This window comes from Anolis carolinensis, chromosome 2 (genome assembly GCF_035594765.1).
Source record: "Anolis carolinensis isolate JA03-04 chromosome 2, rAnoCar3.1.pri, whole genome shotgun sequence".
NCBI lineage: Eukaryota > Metazoa > Chordata > Lepidosauria > Squamata > Dactyloidae > Anolis > Anolis carolinensis.
In genome coordinates, this window is record NC_085842.1 from 434,925 (window position 1) to 458,401 (window position 23,477).

Consider the following 23,477-nt stretch of genomic DNA (forward strand, 5'->3'; position numbering starts at 1 on the left):
CACACATTTTGCAGATACTTTCCCTTTAAGATGGCTTTTCCCAACATCAAGTGTCTTGTGAAGGACAAGTGCCACATTTTGGGTAAAACATTGCCCACATACAATGCATTTGTTGGGCCTTTCTCTGGCAGAACCTCCATCTTCTCTGTGGGCTTGCTGGTGTCGATGAAGGCACCCGTTGTGTCCCAAATGCTTCCTGTATTTGGTGCATACATGGCTCTTCTCCCCGTTATCTACTGTGAAGAAGAAGAACATAAAAAATCATTCCTCAGTGTGCGTCATAAAGACTCAAAGGAAGTGGGATAAGGAGTGGATTGAAATGATTCTTAAGACAACATAAACATGGAGGAAAAGAAGATATGCCTGTTGTCCTTTCCCCTCCCCTTGTTCAGTGAAGATGGACCCTGGTTGTCTGCCTGGAGCCTCTAAGAGAGAGATGAGTAACATACGCTCCAGAGGCTCCCTGTTGCTCAGCCCAGCCCGGTTTTTTATTCCGTCTCCTTCTCTCTGGGGAATGGATGCCTTTTCCCTTCACATCCAAATGCTTGCCTTTTTCTCTAGCTTTAGACTTTACCAACTACCACCCATTTCACCATCGTTCCCTCCCTTTTATTTCTCTCCCCCAATCCCAGTTCTCTTTTCCCATGCTCCCTGAAGGTTGGATTTTTCCGCTCCAACGTACAAGATCCCATACCTAATTTCAGAGAACAGCAGAGTCTCGCTTATCCAACATAAACTGACCAGGAGAACACTGGATAAGTGAAAATGTTGGATAATGAGGGATTAAGGAAAAGCCTATTAAAGGTCAAATTGCATTATGATTTTACAAATTAAGCACCAAAACATCATGTTTTACAACAAATCAACAGAAAAAGCAGTTCAATACACGGTAACATGATGGAGAAATCACTGTATTTACGAATTTAGCACCAAAACATCGCAATGTATTGAAAGCATTGACTACAAACAATATTTATTACTAAAAACTTGACTATAAATATAGAATTGCATAAAACAACACTGTTGGAAGTTAAATCCATAAAAAGTTCAGTCTTGTGAAGATTTTTTAACATCTGTGACCCTTGCCTGCTTTTCCAACTATTGCCATTTCTCCGCTGACAAGTCTCGCCATCTTTGCGGCATCTTTATGTCCATCCCCGTAGCTTCTTCTTGTTGCTTGATGTGTGTCATTGCGGTTTCTAGAGCCCAAACCCTATCCTTGTGTGAGATCCTGAGATCCTGCGATAGTTCCTTTTGAGCTCTTCCAAAACGCCCTGATCCATCGGTTGGCATATGACGGTTACATTCGGTGGCAGAAACATCGCCTTCATGTCCCCCTCTTGAAGCTCCTCTGCATCAGGGTGCGTCGGGGCATTGTCTAGCAACAAAACCGCTTTCCTGGGCAGGTAAATTTCCTTCAAAAATTCCTCCGTGGAAGGAACAAGTTCCTTAGGGCTGGGCTGTAGCAGTAATAAGATCTACCAACCGAAAGGTGGCCAGTTCGAAGCCCGGTCGGGGGTGAGCGCTCGACCTCAAGCCCAGCTCACTGTTTACCTGAGCAGTTTGAAAACAGTTTATAAGCTGTAAATAGAGAAATGAGGCAACGCAAATTGCGGGGGAGGTATTTTAAAACACCATAAAGAACAAGACCAGAAATGCGGTGACCAAGAGGAAGGTGGAAGGAGGAAGTTCTGATGGCTCTTCGTCATAGAGAATGAAGCAACAGCACCCCCATGACTGAATCTGAGCAGAACATCAGCCTCCAAGGCACCCAAAAACTGGACTTCCAGACCACATACCTCCTTCTGTTTGTCTTATTCTGTTCTGTCCAAACGGTATTGAATGTTTGCCGTGTATGTGTATTGTGATCCGCCCTGAGTCTCCTTGGGGAGATAGAGCGGAATATAAATAACGGATAATAATAATAATAATAATAATAATAATAATAATAATAATAATAATAATGATAATAATAATTAGTCTTTGAACATTTCACTGGTGGGGGACATGGAAAGAGCCTCCTCGAAGACTGAGTAAATCCAGTCGGGCGTCCCCTGGGCAACATTTCTTGTAAACGGCTGATCTTTCCAATCCAAAAGCATTGCATTGCTTTTAAACATTTTTTTAAACATTTTAAATGTGTTTTATCTCTCCACAAATGGATGAACACTAAAGGTCTTTATCAAGACCATTGCTGACAATTATGTCTATTAATATAGAAGGTTTGTCACTTGCTAAGGAAGAGCTATTAGCCAAAATGTCCGAGGACATCTCGTGTGACATTTTATGTATACAGGAAACACACAGAGACATCACAATGAGAAGACCAAAAATTCTCGGAATGCAACTGGCAGTGGAACGACCTCACAGACAATATGGTAGTGCCATTTTTGTACGATCTGGTATAGCAATATCTGCAACCTCTCTCACAGAAGTGAACAACATTGAAATCCTATCTGTGGAACTGGATAGTTGCAGTGTATCTTCACTCTACAAACCACCTGGGGCTGATTTCTATTTTACGCCCCCAACCAATTGTCACAATCATGAAGCCCATTTTATTGTGGGAGATTTCAATAGCCATAATTGTGTCTGGGGCTATGACGAAGATGATAGAAATGGTGAAGCAGTTCTAACATGGGCCGATAATAGTAGAATGAGCCTCCTTCATGAGAGTAAATTACCACCATCATGTAATAGCGGCCGATGGAAGCGTGGTTATAACCCTGATCTGATTTTTGTAATTGAAAGCATAATCCACCAATGCATTAAAAGGGTATTAAACCCGATACCTAATACTCAGCACAGACCAATATGCTGCGTAATATATGCAGCTGTAAGACCAAAGTGTCCCATTCCGCAGAAGATATAACTTCAATAAAGCTAACTGGTCAAAGTTTACAGAGACCTTGGAAGCAGCTATTTCTGATATAGAACCTTCTATAGAAAATTATGACCTGTTTGTAGAAGCTGTGAAAAGATTTTCGAGGCTCTCAATCCCTAGAGGCTGTCACACAAGCTACCTACCAGGCCTAAATGAAGAATCACTAAATCAGCTACAGGAATATCTCAGACTCTTTCAAGAGAATCCATACAGTGATGGGACTATAGCAGCAGCCCAAAAACTATCTACAGCCATAGCTAATGCTAAGAAAGACCGCTGGATAGAGCTGCTTGAGAACCTTGACATGTCCAAGAGTTGCCAAAAAGCCTGGCAATTGCTGAGACGCTTGGATAGTGACCCTCTGGTCAACCATGGACATGCAAACTTAACACCAGACCAGATAGCTCACCAGCTAATTCAGAATGGGAAAACCAACCGCAGCAGAGTAAAGATTAAAATCAACAGGGTGCCAGAACGTGAAACCCACCAGTTGTCTTCTCCTCTAAACCTGAAAGAACTCAAAGAAGCCATCAAGCGATGTAAGACTGGTAAAGCACCTGGCCTAGATGACCTGATGATGGAGCAAATCAAACACTTGGGCCCCAAAGCTGAAAACTGGCTTTTGAAATTCTACAATCAGTGCCTGGCACACAAACATATTCCCAGAGTATGGAGGAAAACTAAGATCATTGCCATCTTAAAACCTGGTAAAGATGCCTCCAATGCCAGGAACTATCGACCAATCTCCCTCTTATGTCATCTATATAAAGTCTATGAGAGGATGCTATTAAATCGACTAGGACCTGTTATCGAACCCAAGCTTATTGCACAACAAGCAGGTTTCAGACCAGGGAAAAACTGTACAGGTCAAATTCTTCATCTGACTGAACATATCGAGGAAGGCTATGAGAAAGGCTGCATCACGGGAACAGTTTTTGTGGACCTTACGGCAGCCTATGACACGGTGCAACATAGAAAAATGCTGCATAAAGTCTACCATATCACCCGGGACTTTGACTATACAAAAACTGTCCAGACCCTCCTGGAAAACTGCAGCTTCTATGTGGAGTTTCAGGGCCAGAAAAGCAGATGGAGGAGGCAAAAGAATGGTTTACCCCAAGGAAGCGTTCTTGCACCAACCTTATTTAATATCTTCACGAACAATCAGCCACAACCACCACTCAGAAAGAGCTTTATATATGCTGATGACCTTGGCCTTACAACACAAGCAAAAGATTTTGAAACAGTTGAAAACCAGCTCACTAATGCCTTGAAAGATCTCCCCAGCTACCACAAAGAGAACAACCTGAAGCCTAACCCTTCCAAGACACAAGTGTGTGCTTTCCACCTACGTAACCGTGAAGCCAACAGGAAACTGAAAGTTACTTGGGAAGGCCAAGAGCTCGAACACTGTTTCCATCCTAAATACCTTGGTGTCACCTTAGACCGAACACTAACATATAGGAAACACCGCATGAACACCAAGCACAAAGTAGCTGCACGCAACAACATCCTGCGGAAACTGACTGGCAGCTCATGGGGAGCAGACCCACAAGTAATAAGAACATCAGCCCTGGCCTTGTCTTTCTCAACTGCAGAGTCTGCCTGTCCTGTCTGGCACAAGTCTGCCCATGCAAAGCAGGTGGACATAGCACTGAATGAAACATGCAGAATCATCACGGGATGCCTTAAACCTACACCTGTTGATAAACTCTACAAGTTAGCTGGCATTGCCCCTCCTGACGTGCAACGGGAAGTTGCTGCTAACTGCGAGAGAAAAAAGGTTGAACATTGTGAAAGCCACCCACTGCATGACTATCACCCTCCTCACAGTAGACTCAAATCACAGAAGGGCTTCATGAGAACCACCACTCCCTCCTCTTGATGTTCCTCCAGCAGCAACAAGGGTGTCCCTCTGGGCAGCTAAACCAGGCAATTCTGACTGGATGGCCCCTCATGAGGGTCTTCCTCCAGGGGCAAACCAAGAATGGGCAACTTGGAAGTCCCTGAACAGACTCAGAAGCGGAGTGGGCAGATCTAAAGACAACCTGGCAAGATGGCACTACCTGGAGGAATCTTCCACCTTGTGTGACTGTGGAGCAGAACAAACAACTCCTCATATGTATGCTTGCCCACAATGCCCTGCCTCATGCACGGAGGAGGAGCTGTTTAAAGCTACGAACAATGCGATTGCTGTTGCCCGCTTTTGGTCCAAAACTATTTAGCTGTTTGTGATTCCTCTATTTTACCACTTTTAAACTTATTTATTATGCAATGCTTTTGACACGAAATAAATAAATTTCACTGGTCATCAACAAACTTTTTTGATTGTAGTATTTTACAGGAAGAGCGTTTTTTGAAACTGTTTTAAAGGCTCTTGGATTTTTGGGCTTCCCAATCATTGCGAGGCCCATTTTGTGGATTTCTGTAGCACTGCTGCCTGCTAACATTGTCAGCCTTTCTTTACTACGCTTATAGCCAGGGGCTGCTGCTTCAGTTCTGGCTGAAAGACTCCTACTTGGTAACATTTTGCAATTAAACATCTGATCGCCTGTTAGGCTTTGAGTTTCAACAAAGTCTTGTACGTTTTTCTTGAATGCCTCTATTTCTTGATCATTTGATGACAGCTTCTCACCACAAACACTTAACCGACTGATTCCATAACGCTTCTTCCACCTGTCGAGCCAACCAATGCTTGCTGTAAAATCTGGTTCCCCTTCATTAAATTCCTTTCGAAAACACGACTTTTGCTGTAAAATAGGCCCGGAAATAGGCACGCCTTTGTCTCTGGACTACACAAACCAAACATACAAAGCTTCACTAACTTTTTCATAGTCAAACCTTTTCATCATTTTCCTCTTTCAGCACACCATTGGTAACTTTGGAGGTACACCATTCTTCCATCTCCAGTCGATTCCTTTTCCAGTCTCCTACTCTTACCTGTTGGACATATTAGTCGTCGGCTACTTTCTGTATTGTTCCTCCTTTGTCCAGTCTCTTGATTGCCTCAAGTTTCTGTTCCATGGATAAAACAAACTTCTTTCTCTTCGTAGCCATACTCGTGCAGAAGAAAGGGCATGCACAGATCAGTGGCGGAAAGGGTCTGCCACTTGTTTGGGAGCGTGGCTGCACTTGTATTGTTTTTGGGCGTGTTGTTGTTTTTCTGGGCAGCAACACGCTGTTTGTTATTCTATGTGTAGAAACTATGGGTTCCCACAGGGGTCCTGGTGGGAGGGAAATGTGAACAGCACAAGAGCATTATTGAAGAAGAGGCCATAGCTCAAAGGGAGGGCCCCTGCTGCACTTCACTTCCTGGTATCGCTCGTGAACAGAGTCAAGAAAATAGGATGACAACCATTGTGTCTGAAAATCTGGAGAGCTGCCACTGGGTCAGAGTACATGATACAGGCCAGACAGACAAAGTTTGTCATTCTGGGAGGGGCGAGACGCAGCCGGTGCAGGTCGGACGCTGTCTGCGCTGACTACGTCTCACCCCTCCTGGCAGGCGACTAGTGCGCAGAGAGACGTGTTGCTGCCGAGAGAAACAGCTGTGGATCCCGGCGGGAGGCAGACTGCATTGGATGATACAGAACGTTGGATGAGCTAAGGTTGGATAAGCAAGACTCTACCGTATTGCAGAGATTCTTACCCTTTTACCACCAACTGCCAAATGGGACTTTTACAGTTTTTGGAAGTTGGCTGTAAATATGAGTTGCAAAGGGATAGATTTGCCTGACAAAGCTGTGAATGTGCAAAACCGTGACTGTAAAGAAAAAGTGGAGAACAATGATGAAGGCAGAGAAGGACCAAAAAAGGGATGTCTGTAGGACTCGGCCAGATAGAGTGGCATCCACGTAACATCCCACGTGAGAGAGAAGAGACTGCCTCCACACCATCCCAGTTTGGGAGGAAGGACAAGACTGGACCAGAGGAAAGAGCTGGTGATCCATCCGTTGTGATTCAACCCCACGCGGCTCAAGTCTGCAGTCCCCAATGAGAAACAGGGAGCTAGTTTCAGAAGAGGCTGAGGGAATCCCTCCCCCTTGTCTCCTGATTGACAGTTGGGATGTATCTAGTTGTTATCTTCTCTGTTTCTTTCTCTCATTCTGATTGGTTTTGTAGAATGGTGCATGCTTTTGCTTCAGATTTCTGACTTATATCTCAGTGTGTACTTTGTGTATTAAGACCTCTCTCTGCTTGTGTGTCAGGAGAGATGTGGGGCTTGGAGTTTTTCCCTCTCTTTTAAACCCGAGAAGAGATGGAAATAGAGAGCAGCTCAGATCCAGTCCTTTACTATTAAGAAATGTAGTTATTAATTTTTTTGTAATTTTAAAGACTGAACTCTGCAGCTTTGCTTCCGAAGTTCTTGATTTTTTACAGCTACATCATTTCATGCTCTGCTTGTTGTGACCTGGATGCTCAACTATAAGTATCCTGTTGGTAATTATAGGTGGTCTGCTTTTTGTGGGGTAATTTTCCCCAACAAAATCCTGATGCCGCAGAAACAGAGACTTCTTGGAAATACCATTCTGTCGACTGTCCCTTTGTTCAGCTCTGATTCCAATAACTGTCTAATTCTGCACACCTTTTATCCGGAAGCTGCAACCTCTTCACATACAAGAATTTAGGAAAGTGGCTGCGGATAATTTGGGATTTTCTAACATTTAGGATGAAATAAATATACAGAGTGTTTCAAAAAGATGCACTCAATTGGAAAGAGCTAGATTTCTGCAGATGTGAAACTACCATGAGTGACACTCTTACCACTTGAAGGAGAGGGGCAGAGTGTGACGGCTGCTCTATGCCTCTCCCTGTGCACAAAAGGCCCCGAGCCCCAATCATTCACAAGCACAGAACACAGAACACATGATATTACAAGTCACCGTCTTGTGAATGAATGAGGCTGGGGGCTGTTTGTGTGCTGGGAGAGGCAGCGTAGAGAGAGAGCTGAGCCTTCAGACACGCAAAGGTTATCCTGCCTGGTTAGGAGGAAAAACAAGGTTGAATATCACACCAATCCTAAGATGTATAGCCGCCTATGCGTATCTGATGCTACGGGAAGTTTTTTTTTTTTCATGATCCATTCTCCGGCCCCTCTCTCCAGCCAATCTGCTCCCTCCCTCTATTTTCTTCTCACACAAACACTCAGAGAGATTGAGAGAGAGAGAGAGAGAGAGAGAGAGAGAGAGAGAGAGAGAGAGAGAGAGAGAGACTGACTGACTTTGACTTGACTCCAGTTATGGAAATCTTCCCACTTGAGTCTGAATTGGTGCTTATTATTATTATTATTATTACTCTTATGTCATATATTTCTAACACAAGCCCTGCCTTGCGGACCCTCAGTGACTGTGACGATTTAGGCTAATACTGCCTTTTGAAACAGAAATCCCCATCAGTGAGGGAGCCTTACCAAGAGAGTCCACAATCCCATTCATCTCCTCCATGACCTGCTTGTGCAAGGCTTTCTGGTCCGGATTCAGGAGAACCCACTGCCTAAGTGTACTATTCTACATATATTCTTGTTGACATTAAGTGGGTTAGTTTTGGCCCAGCTCTCCACCATGTTCAGGCCATTTTGAATTCTGATCCTATCTTCTAGACCAGGGGTCCCCAAACTTTTAAAACAGGGGGCCAGTTCACGATCCTTCAGACCGATGGAGGGCTGGACTATAGTTGGCCACCAAGCAATAATAATTAATAATAATTAATAACAACAACAACAACAACAACAACAACAAAGAGGGTTTGAAGAGACCCTTTGGGCCAATTAGTCCAACCCCCTTCTGCCTCTGTGCACCAAAAGCACAAGCAAAGCACCCCTGACAGATGGCCACCCAGCCTCAATGTTAATAATAATAATAATAATAATAATAATAATAATAATAAGGGTTGTAAGAGAAGAAGAGACCCCCTTCTGTCATTTAGCCCAACCCACTTCTGCTCTTGTGCCGTGGGGGCCGGATAAATAGCTTCGATGGGCCGCATCTGGCCCCCAGGCCTTAGTTTGGGGACCCCTGTTCTAGACTGTGAGCTATCCCTGCTAATTTGGTTTCATCTGAAAACATGATACGCATATTAAGCAGCACCCTCTTCCCATGTCTTGTACCCTTTTGAATCTTAGTTCCATTCAAAGTTCTTTGAACATCCATTCTGATTTATTTAGTTTTCTCTTCATTTCCCCCCCCCCCCCACCCCTTATAGCAAATGTTTGCAATTGTGCCTTCAGTATTTCACTTCTAAGGAAAGGCATTCTATCTTGTCTGTTTCAACAGATGTTGATAATTAAGCCTGGAGCAAAAGGCACCCCGGCAGGCCCAGTCCTCCTCTCCCAGGAACCCTTCTGCTTACCTGACTCAGTCCCACTCCATCGCAAAGGGGGAGAAACGGCTGAGGATTCGGCAACAGCATCATTCCAGACCCTGGAGAGAGAGCAAGGGGTGGAAAGCTGGTCACAGAAACAGGCCTCAGAGGTGACCATTGCAGTCCTATAAAGAAACCGGTGAGGAAACGACCCTAAGAACACAGGCACATTCAACAGCCAATGAAGATGTACAATGTGAGGGTTTAGGACTTTATCTCGCAAGCAGGGCTGTGTTTGAGTGAAACTAGCACTGGGCTTTGTGTTTCAATTGACAAAAGTGATTCTTTGCTGTTTGTCTTCCAGCTCAGTTTCAGGGCTCAGCTCAGCTTAGGGTCCCACCTGGGAAGACACTGAAGGGCTGCATTGTCAGTCCTATTGCAAGAAAGAAAACTGCAAATCAAACTGAAATGACACCTCTAGCAACCCTATGCCTACATATAACAATTTATTTTATTTTTATTATTATTATTATTATTTTATTTTTTTACTCGCCTCTTCTTGCAGTTCCAGGCAGGTTACCACAAAATTTTAAAAACACAACCTTTGTCAAAATTCAACAAAGATACATATTTCTATAAAAGATCCACATTAAAACTGCCTTTCTATAAAATACATATTAAAGTACATAAAACATCACAGAAAAGACATGAGTTTAAGATATATACCCATCTCAAGGCCAAATGATCCGGCATGTTCACCTTCTGAAGCTCCAACTGTGGGTGTGCACTCATCCCCCCAAAGCGGGATTTCCACTGGCACAAAACCCCAAAACTCCCAGAAGAGTTCCTTCTCACCCTGCAAGGCGGCAGCCCCGTCTCCTTCCCGCTTCAGCTCCTTCTGCCTGAGACTCTGGCTGGTGTCTGGTGGAGATTCCTCTGGTGCAGGGACTTCCATGGAGTTATTATTATGGGCCTGGAAGAGCACAGAGCATTCCAGAAGGAGTTTGGGAAATGTTCAGAAACATCACAGACCTATAGACCTTTTTTGGAAAGAATAACTCTGAGATGGCAACCTAGTTTGGAAGCAATGCCCCCCTCCCCCTCCCACCATTGTCTATGTTCTATCTTGAGCAGAGCATCAACCAAGCTGAGGGTAGAGATGGAGGGGCAGAGCAGGTGGGGAAAGAGGCCAAGGGAGCAGGGCCTTGCTTATCCACCACATCGGTCCCATCTTGGAAGAAAGGCAGGATGTACGTTCAACCTGTCCATCAGTCCCCAGGTTAGTGAAACCCAGAGGGAATGCTCTCACCTGTCCTTCCTGCTCCTTGTCCTCGGCCCGACTCAGGAGGAAGCCTTCCGCCAGGGCCACCGCCTGGGAACAGGTCTCTGCCCCACACTCTCGGACCCAGCTCCCCATTTCTGGGGGCAGGATGCTCAGGAACTGCTCCAGGGTCACCAGGTCCAGCACCTCGGCCTTGGTGTGCTGCTCTGGCTTCAGCCACTGGCGGCACAGATCGTGGAGACGACTGCAAACCCCTCTGGGTCCTTCACCCTCTTGGTAGGAGGACTGCCTGAAGCGCTGGCGCTGTGTGTCCGAGCTGTCAAGGTCCACACTCAGGGACTCATGTCTTTTCCAGGATTCCCCACTGCCCCCAGGTCCTGCTTCAGGTCCATGTGAGTTGGGTCTCTCCATGTTGGAACCACCCTGGTGAAGAACCCAACCGTATCCAAGATGCTTTTCCTCCTCTTCTTTCTTTCAAGGGAAAGAAATCCCTCCACAGGCTCTACTCCGAAATTCTCAGCCAAAAATCACATTTCCTCTGTGAAAGAAAGGCAGAAAGGTTGTGGGACCAGGCTTTTGAGCAATAGTAGCAGCAGAAATGGCAACTATATGATCCAAGGTATAATGACAGACCCGGTTTGTACTTGAAATGCACCTTGAATTTTTATTTAAATGTACATTTATGAAGGTCTGAATGTAACTTAATTTAAATGGAATTTTGAAATGTGACTGTAATTATTTGATATATGTTTTTTATGCTGTAAGCCACCCTGAGTCCCCTTGATGGGTGAGAAGGGCGGGGTAGAAATGTTGTAATATTGTAATTTTGTTCGTTTGTAATAAATAAACATAAAGAAGACTCAACAATGACATGGTTTCATTATATAACTGACTCCAACAGAGACTCCGTCTAGACAACAAAATGGGTAGACAAGAATCGGAGAATCATCGGAACCAACTGCTACAGACAAAAAAACAAGCCAACTGGGAAGCTGCATCAATTTCTTCTGAAAGATTTTACAATTGATGGAGAAATAAAAGAACCTATGAGTCAGTGGGTGAAAAGTCTAGGCTGGGCAATAAGTCCATGAGAATGGGAAGAACTCTGGTAAAAATGACTAAAATTTACAAGGAGTCACACAATTAAATAAAATTTCTACAAAATGATACATAGATGGTACATAACTCCAGAAAAACTCTCAAACACACACACACGCACAGAGATATATGATATGTTGGGACTTGTCCAAAAGCTAACGAATTCTGAATAAAAATCCACAGAGACATGGAAACTATTCTAGAGTACAAAATCCCATTAAGACCAGAACTTTTTCTACTGGGAAACATCAAGAAAGACTCTTTCTTTATATGACAACAGAAGCAAGAACTGAATACGCAAAACTATGGAAACAACAAGACATGCCAACACCAGAAAACTGGACGACAAAAGGTTTCGAAATGGCCAAAAAGGACAAACTAACTTCAGCTGCACAACAAACAAATACACAGAAACTTCCAAGAAGAATGGAAGCCCTTCATTGAATTCACAAAGAAGCAAAGGGGCCGGGCTGTGGCGCAGCTGGGTAGTAACCAGCTGCTATAAATCACTACTGACCGAGAGGCCATGAGTCCGAAGCCCGGGTCGGGTTAAGCCTCCGACCATAAAAAAAAAAAAATAGCCCCGGCTTGCTGTTGACCTAGCAGCCCCGAAAGACAGTTGCATCTGTCAAGTAGGGAAAATTTAGGGACGCTTTATGCGGGAGGCTAATTTAACTAATCTACAACACCATAAAACTGCTCACGAGGAAAAGAAGAGGAAGAACAGCCACCAATGGACGGTGAAGCAACAGCTCCCCCTGTGGCCGGAAATCGTGAAGCTGGAAAGATGTTAAAAAATGCCTCTGTGTCTGTCTAAAACTGAATGTTGTTTGTCTGTTGGCATTGAATGTTTGCCATATATGTGTTCATTGTAATCCGCCCTGAGTCCCCTTCGGGGTGAGAAAGAAGGGCGGAATATAAATACTGTAAATAAAGGAAGATGACCACGGCAGGATCAGTTGAGTAAAATATTATTAATAGTATACAGTTACATTTTGTACTATTTTTGAACTCTTTATTCAAGAGACTTTGAATAACTGACCTATCAACACTCTTTGATTAGAATATAAAAGGTGGCAAGCCATGTTAGATATTTTAGAGTGAAACATTTATATACAAATACATATTTGTGTAGTGTTTAAATAAAAGAAAAGATAACAAACATAGTGAATTCTCACGCCCACAATCCTAATTGACTAACCAATGGAGCTGCTATTTGGGATCCATCTGGCAGTCGTGATGATGAGATGAAATGCCTGCAAAGAACGGGAAGAGGAGGCGGGAAGGAGGCCGGATCTCCTGGGAAGGCCAGAAGGTCCTGAGGAGAAGAGGGCGTTCGCTTCTGTCTCCGAGGCCCTGTGGATCTCCCCAACCCCGAGGCCATGTCTCTCATCCCGGGGCCTGGGCTGAAGAGAGGGACGTGAAGGCAAAACCAAGGCCAGGCCTCTCTCCCGCCCTCCCTCCCTCTTTCTTGGGATCACAGAAGACACGGAGACACTTCTTTCCTATTCTCAAAGAGACCTCCTTCGTTCTACAGCAGACCCATCACATTCACTCTTCCAAACAATCCTACCTTTCCTTTTGGCATCCAATGTTCTTTCCACCCTTCAAGCTGAGGTCAAGATTGGCCCTCAGGTCCCGGGAATGGCCGTTCATGGCGGAACGGCGAAGGAAAGGGCCGGGGGAGATTCTGCCCGGAGACGGATGACGTCAGGGAGGGAGGCGGATGCCCATTGGCGGACCCTGGGCGTTGGGAAGAAAAGAAAGGAGGAGCGTCTCTCTCTGTCTAGAGCTCCGTTCGACGGCCGAGAAGCCCCGCCCCTCTCTGGGCATCGTGCCCGCGGCTGCCATGTTGAGCCCGGGCGGAAGTCCACCGAGGAGGGAGGCGTCTTCCTAGAGAGACTCAGGACGAGAGGCGCCTTTTCCTGTCAGAGCGAGCGCGGGAGGGAGAGGAAGGAGGAAGCGGAGGAGGAGGAGGAGGAGGAGGAGGAGGAGGAGGGGTGAGTGTGCGTGTGCGTGTTGGGGGGGGGGGCTGAGTGGGTCCCCGAGTCTCCCCCGCGCCCCCCTCCGGCCTTGGCCTGCCTGGCCCTTCGCCTCAAGGCCTCCCTTCCGGCCTCCCTTCCTGCCCCCCCCATCTCCACCTCCATCTCCACGCAGAGGCGCCTCCCGCTCCTTGGCCTGGCCCCCCCTTCTCCGCTTCACCCGGCGCTTCCTCGGGCAGCCTGCCTGCCATGAGGAGCGGGCCAGGAGAGTCCGGCCCAGGGCGAGTCTGCCCGGAGACGGGTGACGCGGAGAGACGAGGCCCATTCCCATTGGCCGATTCCTGGAGTGACCGTTAACGGCAGAAGGGCGGAGCGGGGGGCGGGGCGGGGGCGTTCCTGCCCGGAGACCGATGACGCCAGAGAGGAAGGCGGATTCTCATTGGGCGTTGGGAGGAAAGGAAACAAGGGGCGTGTCTGCCCATTTTCCGCCGGGAATTAAAAACATGGATGTTCCAGAGCGCGTTTGAATGAACAGGCCCAATACAGCTGGCATTAAAATGCTTCTCTCTGTTTTAAGGGCATACGGCACTTTATCACTCATTTCCATGACACAGCACTTTATGAAACCTGTCCCCGCTGGTTGTTTTTAATTCTATGATTTTATTGCTTGGATTTTAATGTATTTATTATTTATTTTGTGAATCGTTGGAATGTTTTTGGTCAAATGTCTTGTGTTGTTGTTTTCGGGCTTGTCCCTGTTGTAAGCCACCCCGGGTCCCTTTGGGGAGATGGGGCGGGATATAAAAATAAAGTTTATTATTATTATTTATATTATAACAGATTTCATATGCAATAGGGTAACAGTGTAAATCAATGTTTCTCAACCAGGGGGTCGGGACCCCTGGGTAGGTCACGAAGGGGATGTCAGAGGTGTTGTCAAAGACCATCAGAAATACATATTTCTGATGGTCTTAGGAACCCCTTTGGCAGTCCTTGTGAATGTGATCAACAAATTCTCTGGTTAATTGGGGACCATTTTATTTATTTATTTATTTATTTTATTAGACTTGTATACCGCTACTCCCAGTTTGGCTCGGAGCGGTTTACAGAAATAGATTAAAACAATACACTTAGCTTTAAATAAACAATAACAACAATAAAAACAACAATAAAAACAGACATAGCCCCGAGTTTTTCACCCATCGAAAGCTTGTTGGAAGAGCAAGGTTTTGCAGGCTTTCCGAAAGGCAAGTAGGTCTCGGATAGTTCGAGTTTCAACTGGCAAGGCATTCCATAAATGAGGGGCTACAATCAAGAAGGCATTCTTCCTAGTAGAAGACAAATGATAAGTCCGTATGTTAGGGATTTCAAGCAAATTTTGGTCTTCGGACCGAAGTAATCTCTGGGGTTGGTAGGGGGATAAGCGGGCCCTCAGGTACGCCGGCCCTAAACCATGTAAGGCCTTAAAGGTTAGTACCAGTATCTTGAAAGTAATCCGGTACTCAATCGGTAGCCAGTGCAGCTGTTGTAGAATTGGGGTGATACGCCACCTCGCCGGCACCCCGACGAGAAGACGAGCTGCCGCATTTTGCACCAGCTTCAGTTTCCGGATCACTGACATAGGAAGGCCAATGTAGAGGGCGTTACAGTAGCCGAGCCTCAAGATGACCGTCGCCTGGATCACCGTAGCCAGGTCGTTCCTAGATAGGTAGGGAGCCAGTCGCCTAGCCTGACGTAGATGGAAAAACGCAGATCTGCTCACAGCAGAGACCTGGGCCTCCATCGTGAGCAGAGGGTCCAATAAGACACCAAGACTTTTTACAGAAGATGACGGACGTAGTGTCTCGCCATCCAGGGTAGGCAGCTGCATCTCCCCCCCACCCGGACGGCCCAGCCAAAGGATCTCCGTCTTCGCTGGATTCACCCTCAACCTGCTGGCACGCAACCATCCAGTAACGGCCTCAAGGCACTGATGGAAACTATTGGGTACGGAGTCCGACCGGCCCTCCATCCTCAGAATGAGCTGTGTGTCATCAGCGTACTGGTGGCACTCAAGCCCAAAGCTCCGCACCAGTCGGGCAAGCGGTCGCAAATAGATGTTAAATAATAGAGGAGAGAGAATAGCTCCCTGTGGGACCCCACAAGTTAGTGGAGACCTCTCGGAAACCATCCCTCCCCTCACCACCCGCTGTCCCTGATTCTGGAGGAAGGAGGACACCCATTTAAGGGGTATCTCCCTAACCCCCATCATGGCTAGGCGATGGGTCAATAGATTGTGATTGACCGTATCAAATGCTGCTGTGAGATCCAATAACACGAGCAGCGCTGATCCGCCTTGATCCCTTTGGCAGCGAAGCTGATCTGTGATGGCAACTAGCACAGTCTCCGTCCCGTGCCCCCTACGGAAGCCGGACTGGAAGGGATCAAGTCCGGCTGTGCGATTGAGGAACTGCTGCAACTGTTCCGCTGCTGCCCTCTCAACCACCTTGCCCAGAAACGGAAGATTCGAGACTGGGCGGTAGCTAGAGGAAACCGAACGATCTAAGTCTGGTTTCTTCAGCAGCGGAGAGACCATCGCCTCTTTTAAACCCTCTGGAAAAACTCCTCAAGGGAGCTATTTATTATATTCAACAGAGGTTCACGTAATCCCTCCAGGCAAGATTTTACTAGCCAGGAGGGACGCGGATCGAGGGAGCAGGTGGTCGGCCTAGTTGCAGTCATCTGGTGGCACAAGCTATACCTGGTACTACCCAGATGACAGTCAGAAGCATCATCTTTAGCACATAATTTTAGTTCGAGCCACAACATTGTCTCCTGTGCAAAAGCAAACTTTTGCCTTTATTTTTCCTTCATTTACAATGTAATGTCTTCCTGTCCTTGTTGCCTTTCTATGAATCTGCTGCAGTTTGCCAATGTCCTTTCTAAAATGGACTGAACTGAGCAGAACTGGGCAGGAATCATGTCTCCCACCCAAGGGTGCTGTTGGAGTGCAGAAGGATCTGGAGGGCAGCAGGATTCCCACTCACCCTGGGGGTCTATCCATCTGTCTCCTCTATACCGCCTTCTCTCATGTACTGCTGCTAGGCTGAGTGCCTTGGCTCTGGCTGAAGTTACATACCTTTGTGGTATAGGTTTTGTAAGAATGCAGTATGTCAAGGAACTTTGTGGCCTAATGTGCTCTCAGTGTCTCCAGGCGCCTTGCTTTAGAAACGTGGGGCAGGGATCACGCTGCAGGGAAAGAGAGGATCAGGAAAATATCTTTTTCCCGAGTTGGGAGAAATCTACACAAGAAAATGAAGTATTTTTCTCCCAAGACTGATCACTTGGGATAGTCTGTCCATACAGATGGCCACTCAGGTTTTGAGTGGAGATGTGAAGAAGCGGGATCTAGGTAGGAAATGCTTTGCATCGTTAGCCCCTTTCCGTGTTGACCATATTATTAGAGGCCTTCCTTTACCAAGGTTGGATTAGACACAGGATCTTAGGCCGCTATCCCCTTTGCAGGGATTGTTCTTTGTTGGGCAAGTGTTAAAGTGCTTCTCAGCAGGCAACGGGCTCTTACCAGTTGGGCCAGTCTTTCTCCCCTCTTCCCCTGTGATTGCTACAGCACTAGGCTATTGTTCTTCATGTTCAATGAGATCTTTCTGTACTCTGCTCCTGATAAGATTTTCCTCTTATTCATCTCGCAGGTAACCTCTAAACGAACCTTATGAAGAAAACATTGCCGTTTGCCTTACGTCTGAAAGGAAAGTACGCAGGATTAACAAGAACAAGAAATAAATTGGAGAAATTATATTTCAAGCTACATACCTTTGAATGTAAGGAAAGGAAGGATTGTGCTGTAAAAAGAGGGGTTGGTAAAGAGAAAATAAGGCTACAGCAATACAGAGACTGGGAAGAGGAAATGTCCTATTCAGGAGTCCATATCTGTGAACTTCAGGCATAATATTAGAATAATAAATGTTAAAAAATGGAAACTTCATTGTCAAAATCACACACAGGGGAGAAGCGACATAATTGTAAGGACTGTGGGAAATGTTTCATTAGGAGAAGTTCTCTTGCTAAACATCAACTAACTCACACAGGAGAGAAGCCATATAAATGTGTGGAATGTGGAAAGAGCTTCAGTCAGAGTGGAAATCTACACACCCATCAAAGGACTCACACAGGGGAGAAGCCACATACATGCATGGAATGTGGAAAGAGCTTCAGTCAGAGTGGAGATCTACGCACCCATCAAAGGACTCACACAGGGGAGAAGCCACATACATGCATGGAATGTGGAAAGAGCTTCAGTCAGAGTGGACATCTGCGTATCCATCAAAGGATGCACACAGGAGAGAAGCCACATAAATGCATGGAATGTGGAAAGAGCTTCAGTGAGAGTGGAAATCTACGCAGCCATCAAAGGACTCACACAGGGGAGAAGCCACATACATGCATGGAATGTGGAAAGAGATTCAGTGAGAGTGGACATCTGTGTATCCATCAAAGGATGCACACAGGAGAGAGGCCACATACATGCATGGAATGTGGAAAGAGCTTCAGTGAGAGTAGAAATCTACGCAGCCATCAAAGGACTCACACAGGGGAGAAGCCACATACATGCATGGAATGTGGAAAGAGCTTCAGTAAGAGTGGACATCTGCGTATCCATCAAAGGATACACACAGGAGAGAAGCCACATACATGCATGGAATGTGGAAAGAGCTTCAGTCAGAGTGGAGATCTACGCACCCATCAAAGGATCCACACAGGGGAGAAGCCACATACATGCATGGAATGTGGAAAGAGCTTCAGTAAGAGTGGACATCTGCGTATCCATCAAAGGATACACACAGGAGAGAAGCCACATACATGCATGGAATGTGGAAAGAGCTTCAGTCAGAGTGGAAATCTACGCACCCATCAAAGGACTCACACAGGGGAGAAGCCACATAAATGCATGGAATGTGGAAAGAGCTTCAGTCAGAGTGGAGATCTACGCACCCATCAAAGGATTCACACAGGGGAGAAGCCACATACATGCATGGAATGTGGAAAGAGCTTCAGTCAGAGTGGAAATCTACACACCCATCAAAGGACTCACACAGGGGAGAAGCCACATAAATGCATGGAATGTGGAAACAGCTTCAGTGAGAGTGGACATCTGCGTATCCATCAAAGGACTCACACAGGGGAGAAGCCACATACATGCATGGAATGTGGAAAGAGCTTCAGTCAGAGTGGAAATCTACACACCCATCAAAGGACTCACACAGGGGAGAAGCCACATAAATGCATGGAATGTGGAAAGAGCTTCAGTCAGAGTGGAAGTCTACGCACCCATCAAAGGATGCACACAGGAGAGAGGCCACATACATGCATGGAATGTGGAAAGAGCTTCAGTCAGAGTGGAAGTCTACGCACCCATCAAAGGATGCACACAGGAGAGAAGCCACATACATGCATGGAATGTGGAAAGAACTTCAGTAACAGTTCGAATCTTCGTACCCATCAAAAGATTCACACAGGAGAGAAGCCACATAAATAGGACAAGTGCAAAGAAGCAGAATGGTTGTCCAAAGAACTTCTAACGACTATGACTCAAAAGAGACATGAACAGGAAGTGGAAGGGGAAGAAATCATATAACCATAGAGTTGGAAGAGACCTCATGGGCCATCTAGTCCAACCCCCTGCCATGAAGCAGGAAATTGCATTCAAAGCACCCCGGACAGATGGCCATCCAGCCTCTGCTTAAAAGCCTCCACAGAAGGTTCCACAGCTGAACTGCTCTCACAGTGAGGAACTTCTTCCTTATGTTCAGGTGGAATCCCCTTTCCTGTAGTTTGAAGCCATTATTCTGCATCCTAGTTTGCAGAGCAGCAGACAACAAGTTTGCTCCCTCCTCCTTATGGGATTTTGGCCTGCATAAATAGGGGCAGAGTGTCTAGATCCAGGGAAGTCATGCTCCCCCTCTATTCTGCCTTGGTCAGACCACTTTACCTGGAATCACACTGTGTCTAATTCTGGGCACTGCAATTGAAAGGAGACGTTGAAAAGCTGGAAGGTGTCCAGAGGAGGGCGACTAAAATGATCAAGGGTCTGGAGAACAAGCCCCATGGGGAGCGGCTTAAAGACCTGGGCATCTTTAGCCTGCAGAAGAGTAGGCTGAGACAAGAATGAATAAATGCATGTACAAGTATATATGAAAATATCAATCTGGGTTTGTAAAAGGAAGGCAAATGTCACGTTTGATAGGAAGAGTATTAAACAAAATATGTCTGTCTCAAGAGAGGAAGTTAAAAGTGGGGATACTAGCATTAGATATATTTAATGCTTTGATTGTGTAGCATGGCAGATAATAAGTGAGATTATGAATTAATTTGGAATGGGAAGTAGAATAAAAGGATGATTAGAACCATTTTATTTGCTATGGTGATAGAATTATGTGCAAACGCCATCCAAAAAGGTAAGAATGTAGAAGGTGTAGGAATAAAGGAAAAGCAGAAGGTGAGCTTATTTGCTGATGACACATTGTTATTGATTAAATATCTGGGTAGGTCAAATGGATAGGAGAGAGGATCATTGAAAGATATTTGGGAAAACAGTGGGTTTATATTATACAAAGAAAGAAGAAAAAAACTTTATAGAACAGAGCCATACGGGAATTAGAATCAAGAACAAATTAATATACCTGGGAGTAAGTATAACAAAGGACTTAAAAGAAATAGAAGAGGTAAATGTAGTAGCATTGAGGAAAATAGTTCAAAAAAATTAATACACATCTATCTTGTTTGGAAAGACAGCAATACTAAAAATGAAAATGCTTCTGAGGATAAACTTTATACTTACATATACCTTATATTTATAATGCCATTTCAGATTACAGAAGAAGAGGTGAATACATTATTTCTTTGCAACATTTCTACCCCACCTTTCTCCACCCCAAAGGAGACTCATTTGGACAAATGATAAATACTGTAATGGCAGTCAAAGAAATTGCCGAAACAAGTTACAGAACAGATCTCAAAAAGAAGAAGGATTAGCGCTTCCTCATATGAAAAAATATTATAAAGCAAACAGACTGAGATTGGTTATACAAGGAATGATGAAAAGGAGGATGTAGAATAGTTAATAATGGATTCAGGAAAAGTGGAGGAAGAAATTCGTAATATGTTTTAAAATAGTTTATGAGAAAAAAAATAAGGTAAACTGGGAACCCAATGTTGAGTAATGCATTAGAAATATGGAACAAATACAGGAGAAAGTTAATAACAGATGGCTCAATAATAACCCCAATTATAATGGAAAAGACATTTCCAAAAAATAAAAAATATATATGATGGATAAAAAAATTAAGGGGAAAAACTTAGATAAAATAGGGGATTGACCAAAGGTTGGAATGAAGAAAGAAAAGATTAGGAACATAAAAATTTGAAAGGAATATCCAGTAAAATTTCTAAAATATTAATTGAAAAAAACAAAGGAAAAGTAAAGAATAACACAGAGGGGTTATAATTATGGGCACAAAGACACTTGAAAAATATATCCATATGTGTTAAAGAAAATTATTATTTAGTTGATATGGAAATGGTACCTCACACCCATAAGAATAGGAAATATAAATAAAAACTACTCAAACAATTGCTGGAGAGGATGCCAAGAATCGGGAACATACATACATATGTGGTGGCAGTGTCAATATATAAATAATTTCTGGGGAAAAGTATTAAGAGAGATAGAAGACACAATGAACATTCAAATAGAAAGAAGTCTTAGCATGGCTTTATTCTCATTATATAATAATAAACAGTTGGAAAAAGAGGACAAAGATGCGATAACAAACGCATTAACAATTGCAAGACTGCTTATAGCAAGGAATTGGAAAAGGGAAATAAATATAGAGATAGAAGAATGGTATAAGGAAGTATGGAAACTGGGAAGAAATGATAGGTTGACGTGGAGAGGGATTTAGAAACAAAGTGGTTGTGATGATGTCTGGAGAAAATGTATTGGAAGAGGATTCAAAAGAAAGACAGAATTACCTCCTCAAGAGAGAATGAAAAGGAATTTTGGACAGATGATAAATAAAAAAAGTGACTTGGGGGAGGGTAAGAAATCTGTATAAGCGTGACAATAACAGTAGATGCCAAATGTTAATGTATTGTAGATTGTACTGAATATAATGTGGCTGCTGTAAAAGGATGTACGATTTTTTTTAAAAAAAATTAATAAATGTATTTGTAATTTGTATAAATATGCATTTGTTTTTCTTTCATGTGTTTGAATATAAATTATTTTAAAAAACAGATTATGATGTAGCAGCTATAAAAGCCAATGTGATTCCAGGCTGTCCCGATAGGAGGATTCTGTCTATATCCAAGGAAGTCACGGCCTCCTTTCTTCTGCTTTGGTCAGACTCACCTGGAATGACCCTGTCTCCAGGTCTCGGTCCCACAATTCAAGACGGATATTGACAGGTCAGAATATCTCCAGAGACGGGATGTAGAGAAGGGCGGAGAGAGACAGCTGGGTATGTTTCACTTGGAGGAAAGAAGGAAGGGCTTCTCCCTCGGCAGGAAGGAAATGTTGGATCCCAAAAGGGTTGGCCGTGGTCAGGATGAGAGGTGGACGGAGAGGAAAGGCGTGTCCATGAGACCCCGTGTTGCCTCCTCCTGGAATGGACTCCTAGGACCCTAGAGCCGGAAGAGACCCCCAAGGGCCACCCCGTCCTGCCCCTGCCATGCAGGAAGGCACAATCAAAGCACTCCAGGTAGATAGCAACTGCAGAGAAGCCTCCAGAGAAGGAGACTCCACCACACTCTGAGGCAGCCTAGGCCACTCTCCAACAGCCCTTACTCGTTCTTATTGTGTATCTTTGTATATTAAGAGAAGACCTGTAAATAGTTATAAGTAGTGAATAAATCAAGAATAAAACCTCCAAGGACTTTGGATGAAAGTCAGAACTCAAGAGTGTTTATTCAAAGAGACGAACTAGTTTACAAGGCCAGAGGCTGTGAAACTGTGACCAGGACTCTGCAGTGTTTTGGGGGTTGGAATCCACTCCTTGCCTATGAGACAGTCTGTCCCATTGTATAGCTGGAGGAGGCCGTGAGAGGACTGAATTCACCTGCCTGTCTAGCAGGGGTGTTGTGTGTGTTTTACTCTGCTTCTCCTTTCCTTCCATCACTCATTAACACTGACTAGTTGTGCAGGCCTCACCTACACAACAGAAAGCATTTCCTGAAGGTAAGAGCTGTTCAGTAGTGGAGTCTGCTCCTATCGGGAGGAAGAGGAGATGTGTGTTCTTTCGCCATGAAACCACTGATCCCGTGGGTCGTGGAGTCCAGCCCCATTCTCTCCAAGCAGCGTCACCATCCAGACCATCCTCCGCAGGTCGCTCTCCAGCCCCTTTTTGGGGTCATCCAGAGAGAGGAACCCGCACTTCTCTAGGCCCTTGCCTTCTTACCCAAATCAGAGATTCACAGAATAGTATATTTGGAAGAGACCACGAGGGCCATCTAGTCCAACCCCCTTCTGCCAGGCAGGAAAAGCAGAATCCCTTGCCAGAATCCCCGCAGGGTTCAATACTGTCTCCCACGCTGTGTAACATCTACATGAAGCCGTTGGGAGAGATCATCTGAAGTTTTGGAGTTCAATGTCATCTGTACGCAGAGGTCTTCCTTGTCAGTCGCAAGGCCAAACAGGGCACAGGGTCACAGCCTGTGTTGGATGGGTTACCTGTCCAAACGTCTCTCCCCTTATGAACCATCTCGGAGTCTAAGACCGTCTGGAGAGGCCCTGCTCTCAATCCCGCCCTCTTCGCTGGCATGATTGGCAGGGATGAGAGACAGGGCCTTCCTTCTCGGTAGTGGAAAGGATGGGAAGAGAAGAGAAAAAGGAAGGAAGGGCAAGAGAAAAGAAGACAAAGGAAGGGAAGGAAGGAAG

General features: G+C 45.0%; 3 protein-coding genes and 1 pseudogene across 5 annotated transcripts in view; 1 reads left to right on the forward strand and 3 right to left on the reverse strand.

Moving 5' to 3' along the window:
- The window catches only part of LOC134296866 (zinc finger protein 24-like), a 115,775-nt gene extending 102,182 nt beyond the window's left edge, over positions 1–13,593 (reverse strand). The window contains exon 1 of the mRNA XM_062972865.1: positions 13,138–13,593. The gene's annotated coding sequence lies outside the window, so the exon portion shown is untranslated. The remainder of the gene's footprint in view (positions 1–13,137) is intronic.
- Positions 1–23,477, reverse strand: part of LOC134296874 (zinc finger protein 850-like) — a 32,932-nt pseudogene that overhangs the window by 2,785 nt on the left and 6,670 nt on the right.
- Positions 9,075–13,131, reverse strand: LOC134296864 (zinc finger protein 24-like). 3 transcript variants are annotated; one of them, XM_062972859.1, is made up of 4 exons: positions 12,766–13,131; positions 10,494–11,004; positions 10,040–10,157; positions 9,075–9,303 (listed from the first exon to the last, which is right to left on the reverse strand). In XM_062972859.1, the coding sequence occupies exons 2-4, from the start codon at positions 10,875–10,877 to the stop codon at positions 9,167–9,169; spliced, it is 639 nt and encodes a 212-aa protein (XP_062828929.1). In that variant the 5' UTR covers positions 10,878–11,004; positions 12,766–13,131; the 3' UTR covers positions 9,075–9,166. The 3 variants fall into 3 exon arrangements, with proteins under 3 accessions (XP_062828929.1, XP_062828927.1, XP_062828928.1); XM_062972857.1 differs by lacking the exon at positions 9,075–9,303 and having other exon boundaries at positions 9,442–10,157; XM_062972858.1 differs by lacking the exons at positions 9,075–9,303; positions 12,766–13,131 and having other exon boundaries at positions 9,442–10,157; positions 10,494–12,717.
- LOC134296840 (zinc finger protein 271-like) lies at positions 16,239–22,488 on the forward strand. The gene has a single exon (XM_062972769.1). It carries the CDS (start codon positions 17,517–17,519, stop codon positions 19,077–19,079), a length of 1,563 nt encoding a protein of 520 aa, XP_062828839.1. The 5' UTR covers positions 16,239–17,516; the 3' UTR covers positions 19,080–22,488.

Coding starts and splice junctions, on each gene's coding strand:
- LOC134296864 (XM_062972857.1), bottom strand. CDS start 10,877: ATGGAGAGACCCAACTCACATGGACCTGAAGCAGGACCTGGGGGCAGT. Junction 10,158..10,493: donor ACAAGGAGCAGGAAGGACAG/GTGAGAGCATTC, acceptor GTGCTCTTCCAG/GCCCATAATAATAACTCCAT.
- LOC134296840 (XM_062972769.1), top strand. CDS start 17,517: ATGGAAACTTCATTGTCAAAATCACACACAGGGGAGAAGCGACATAAT.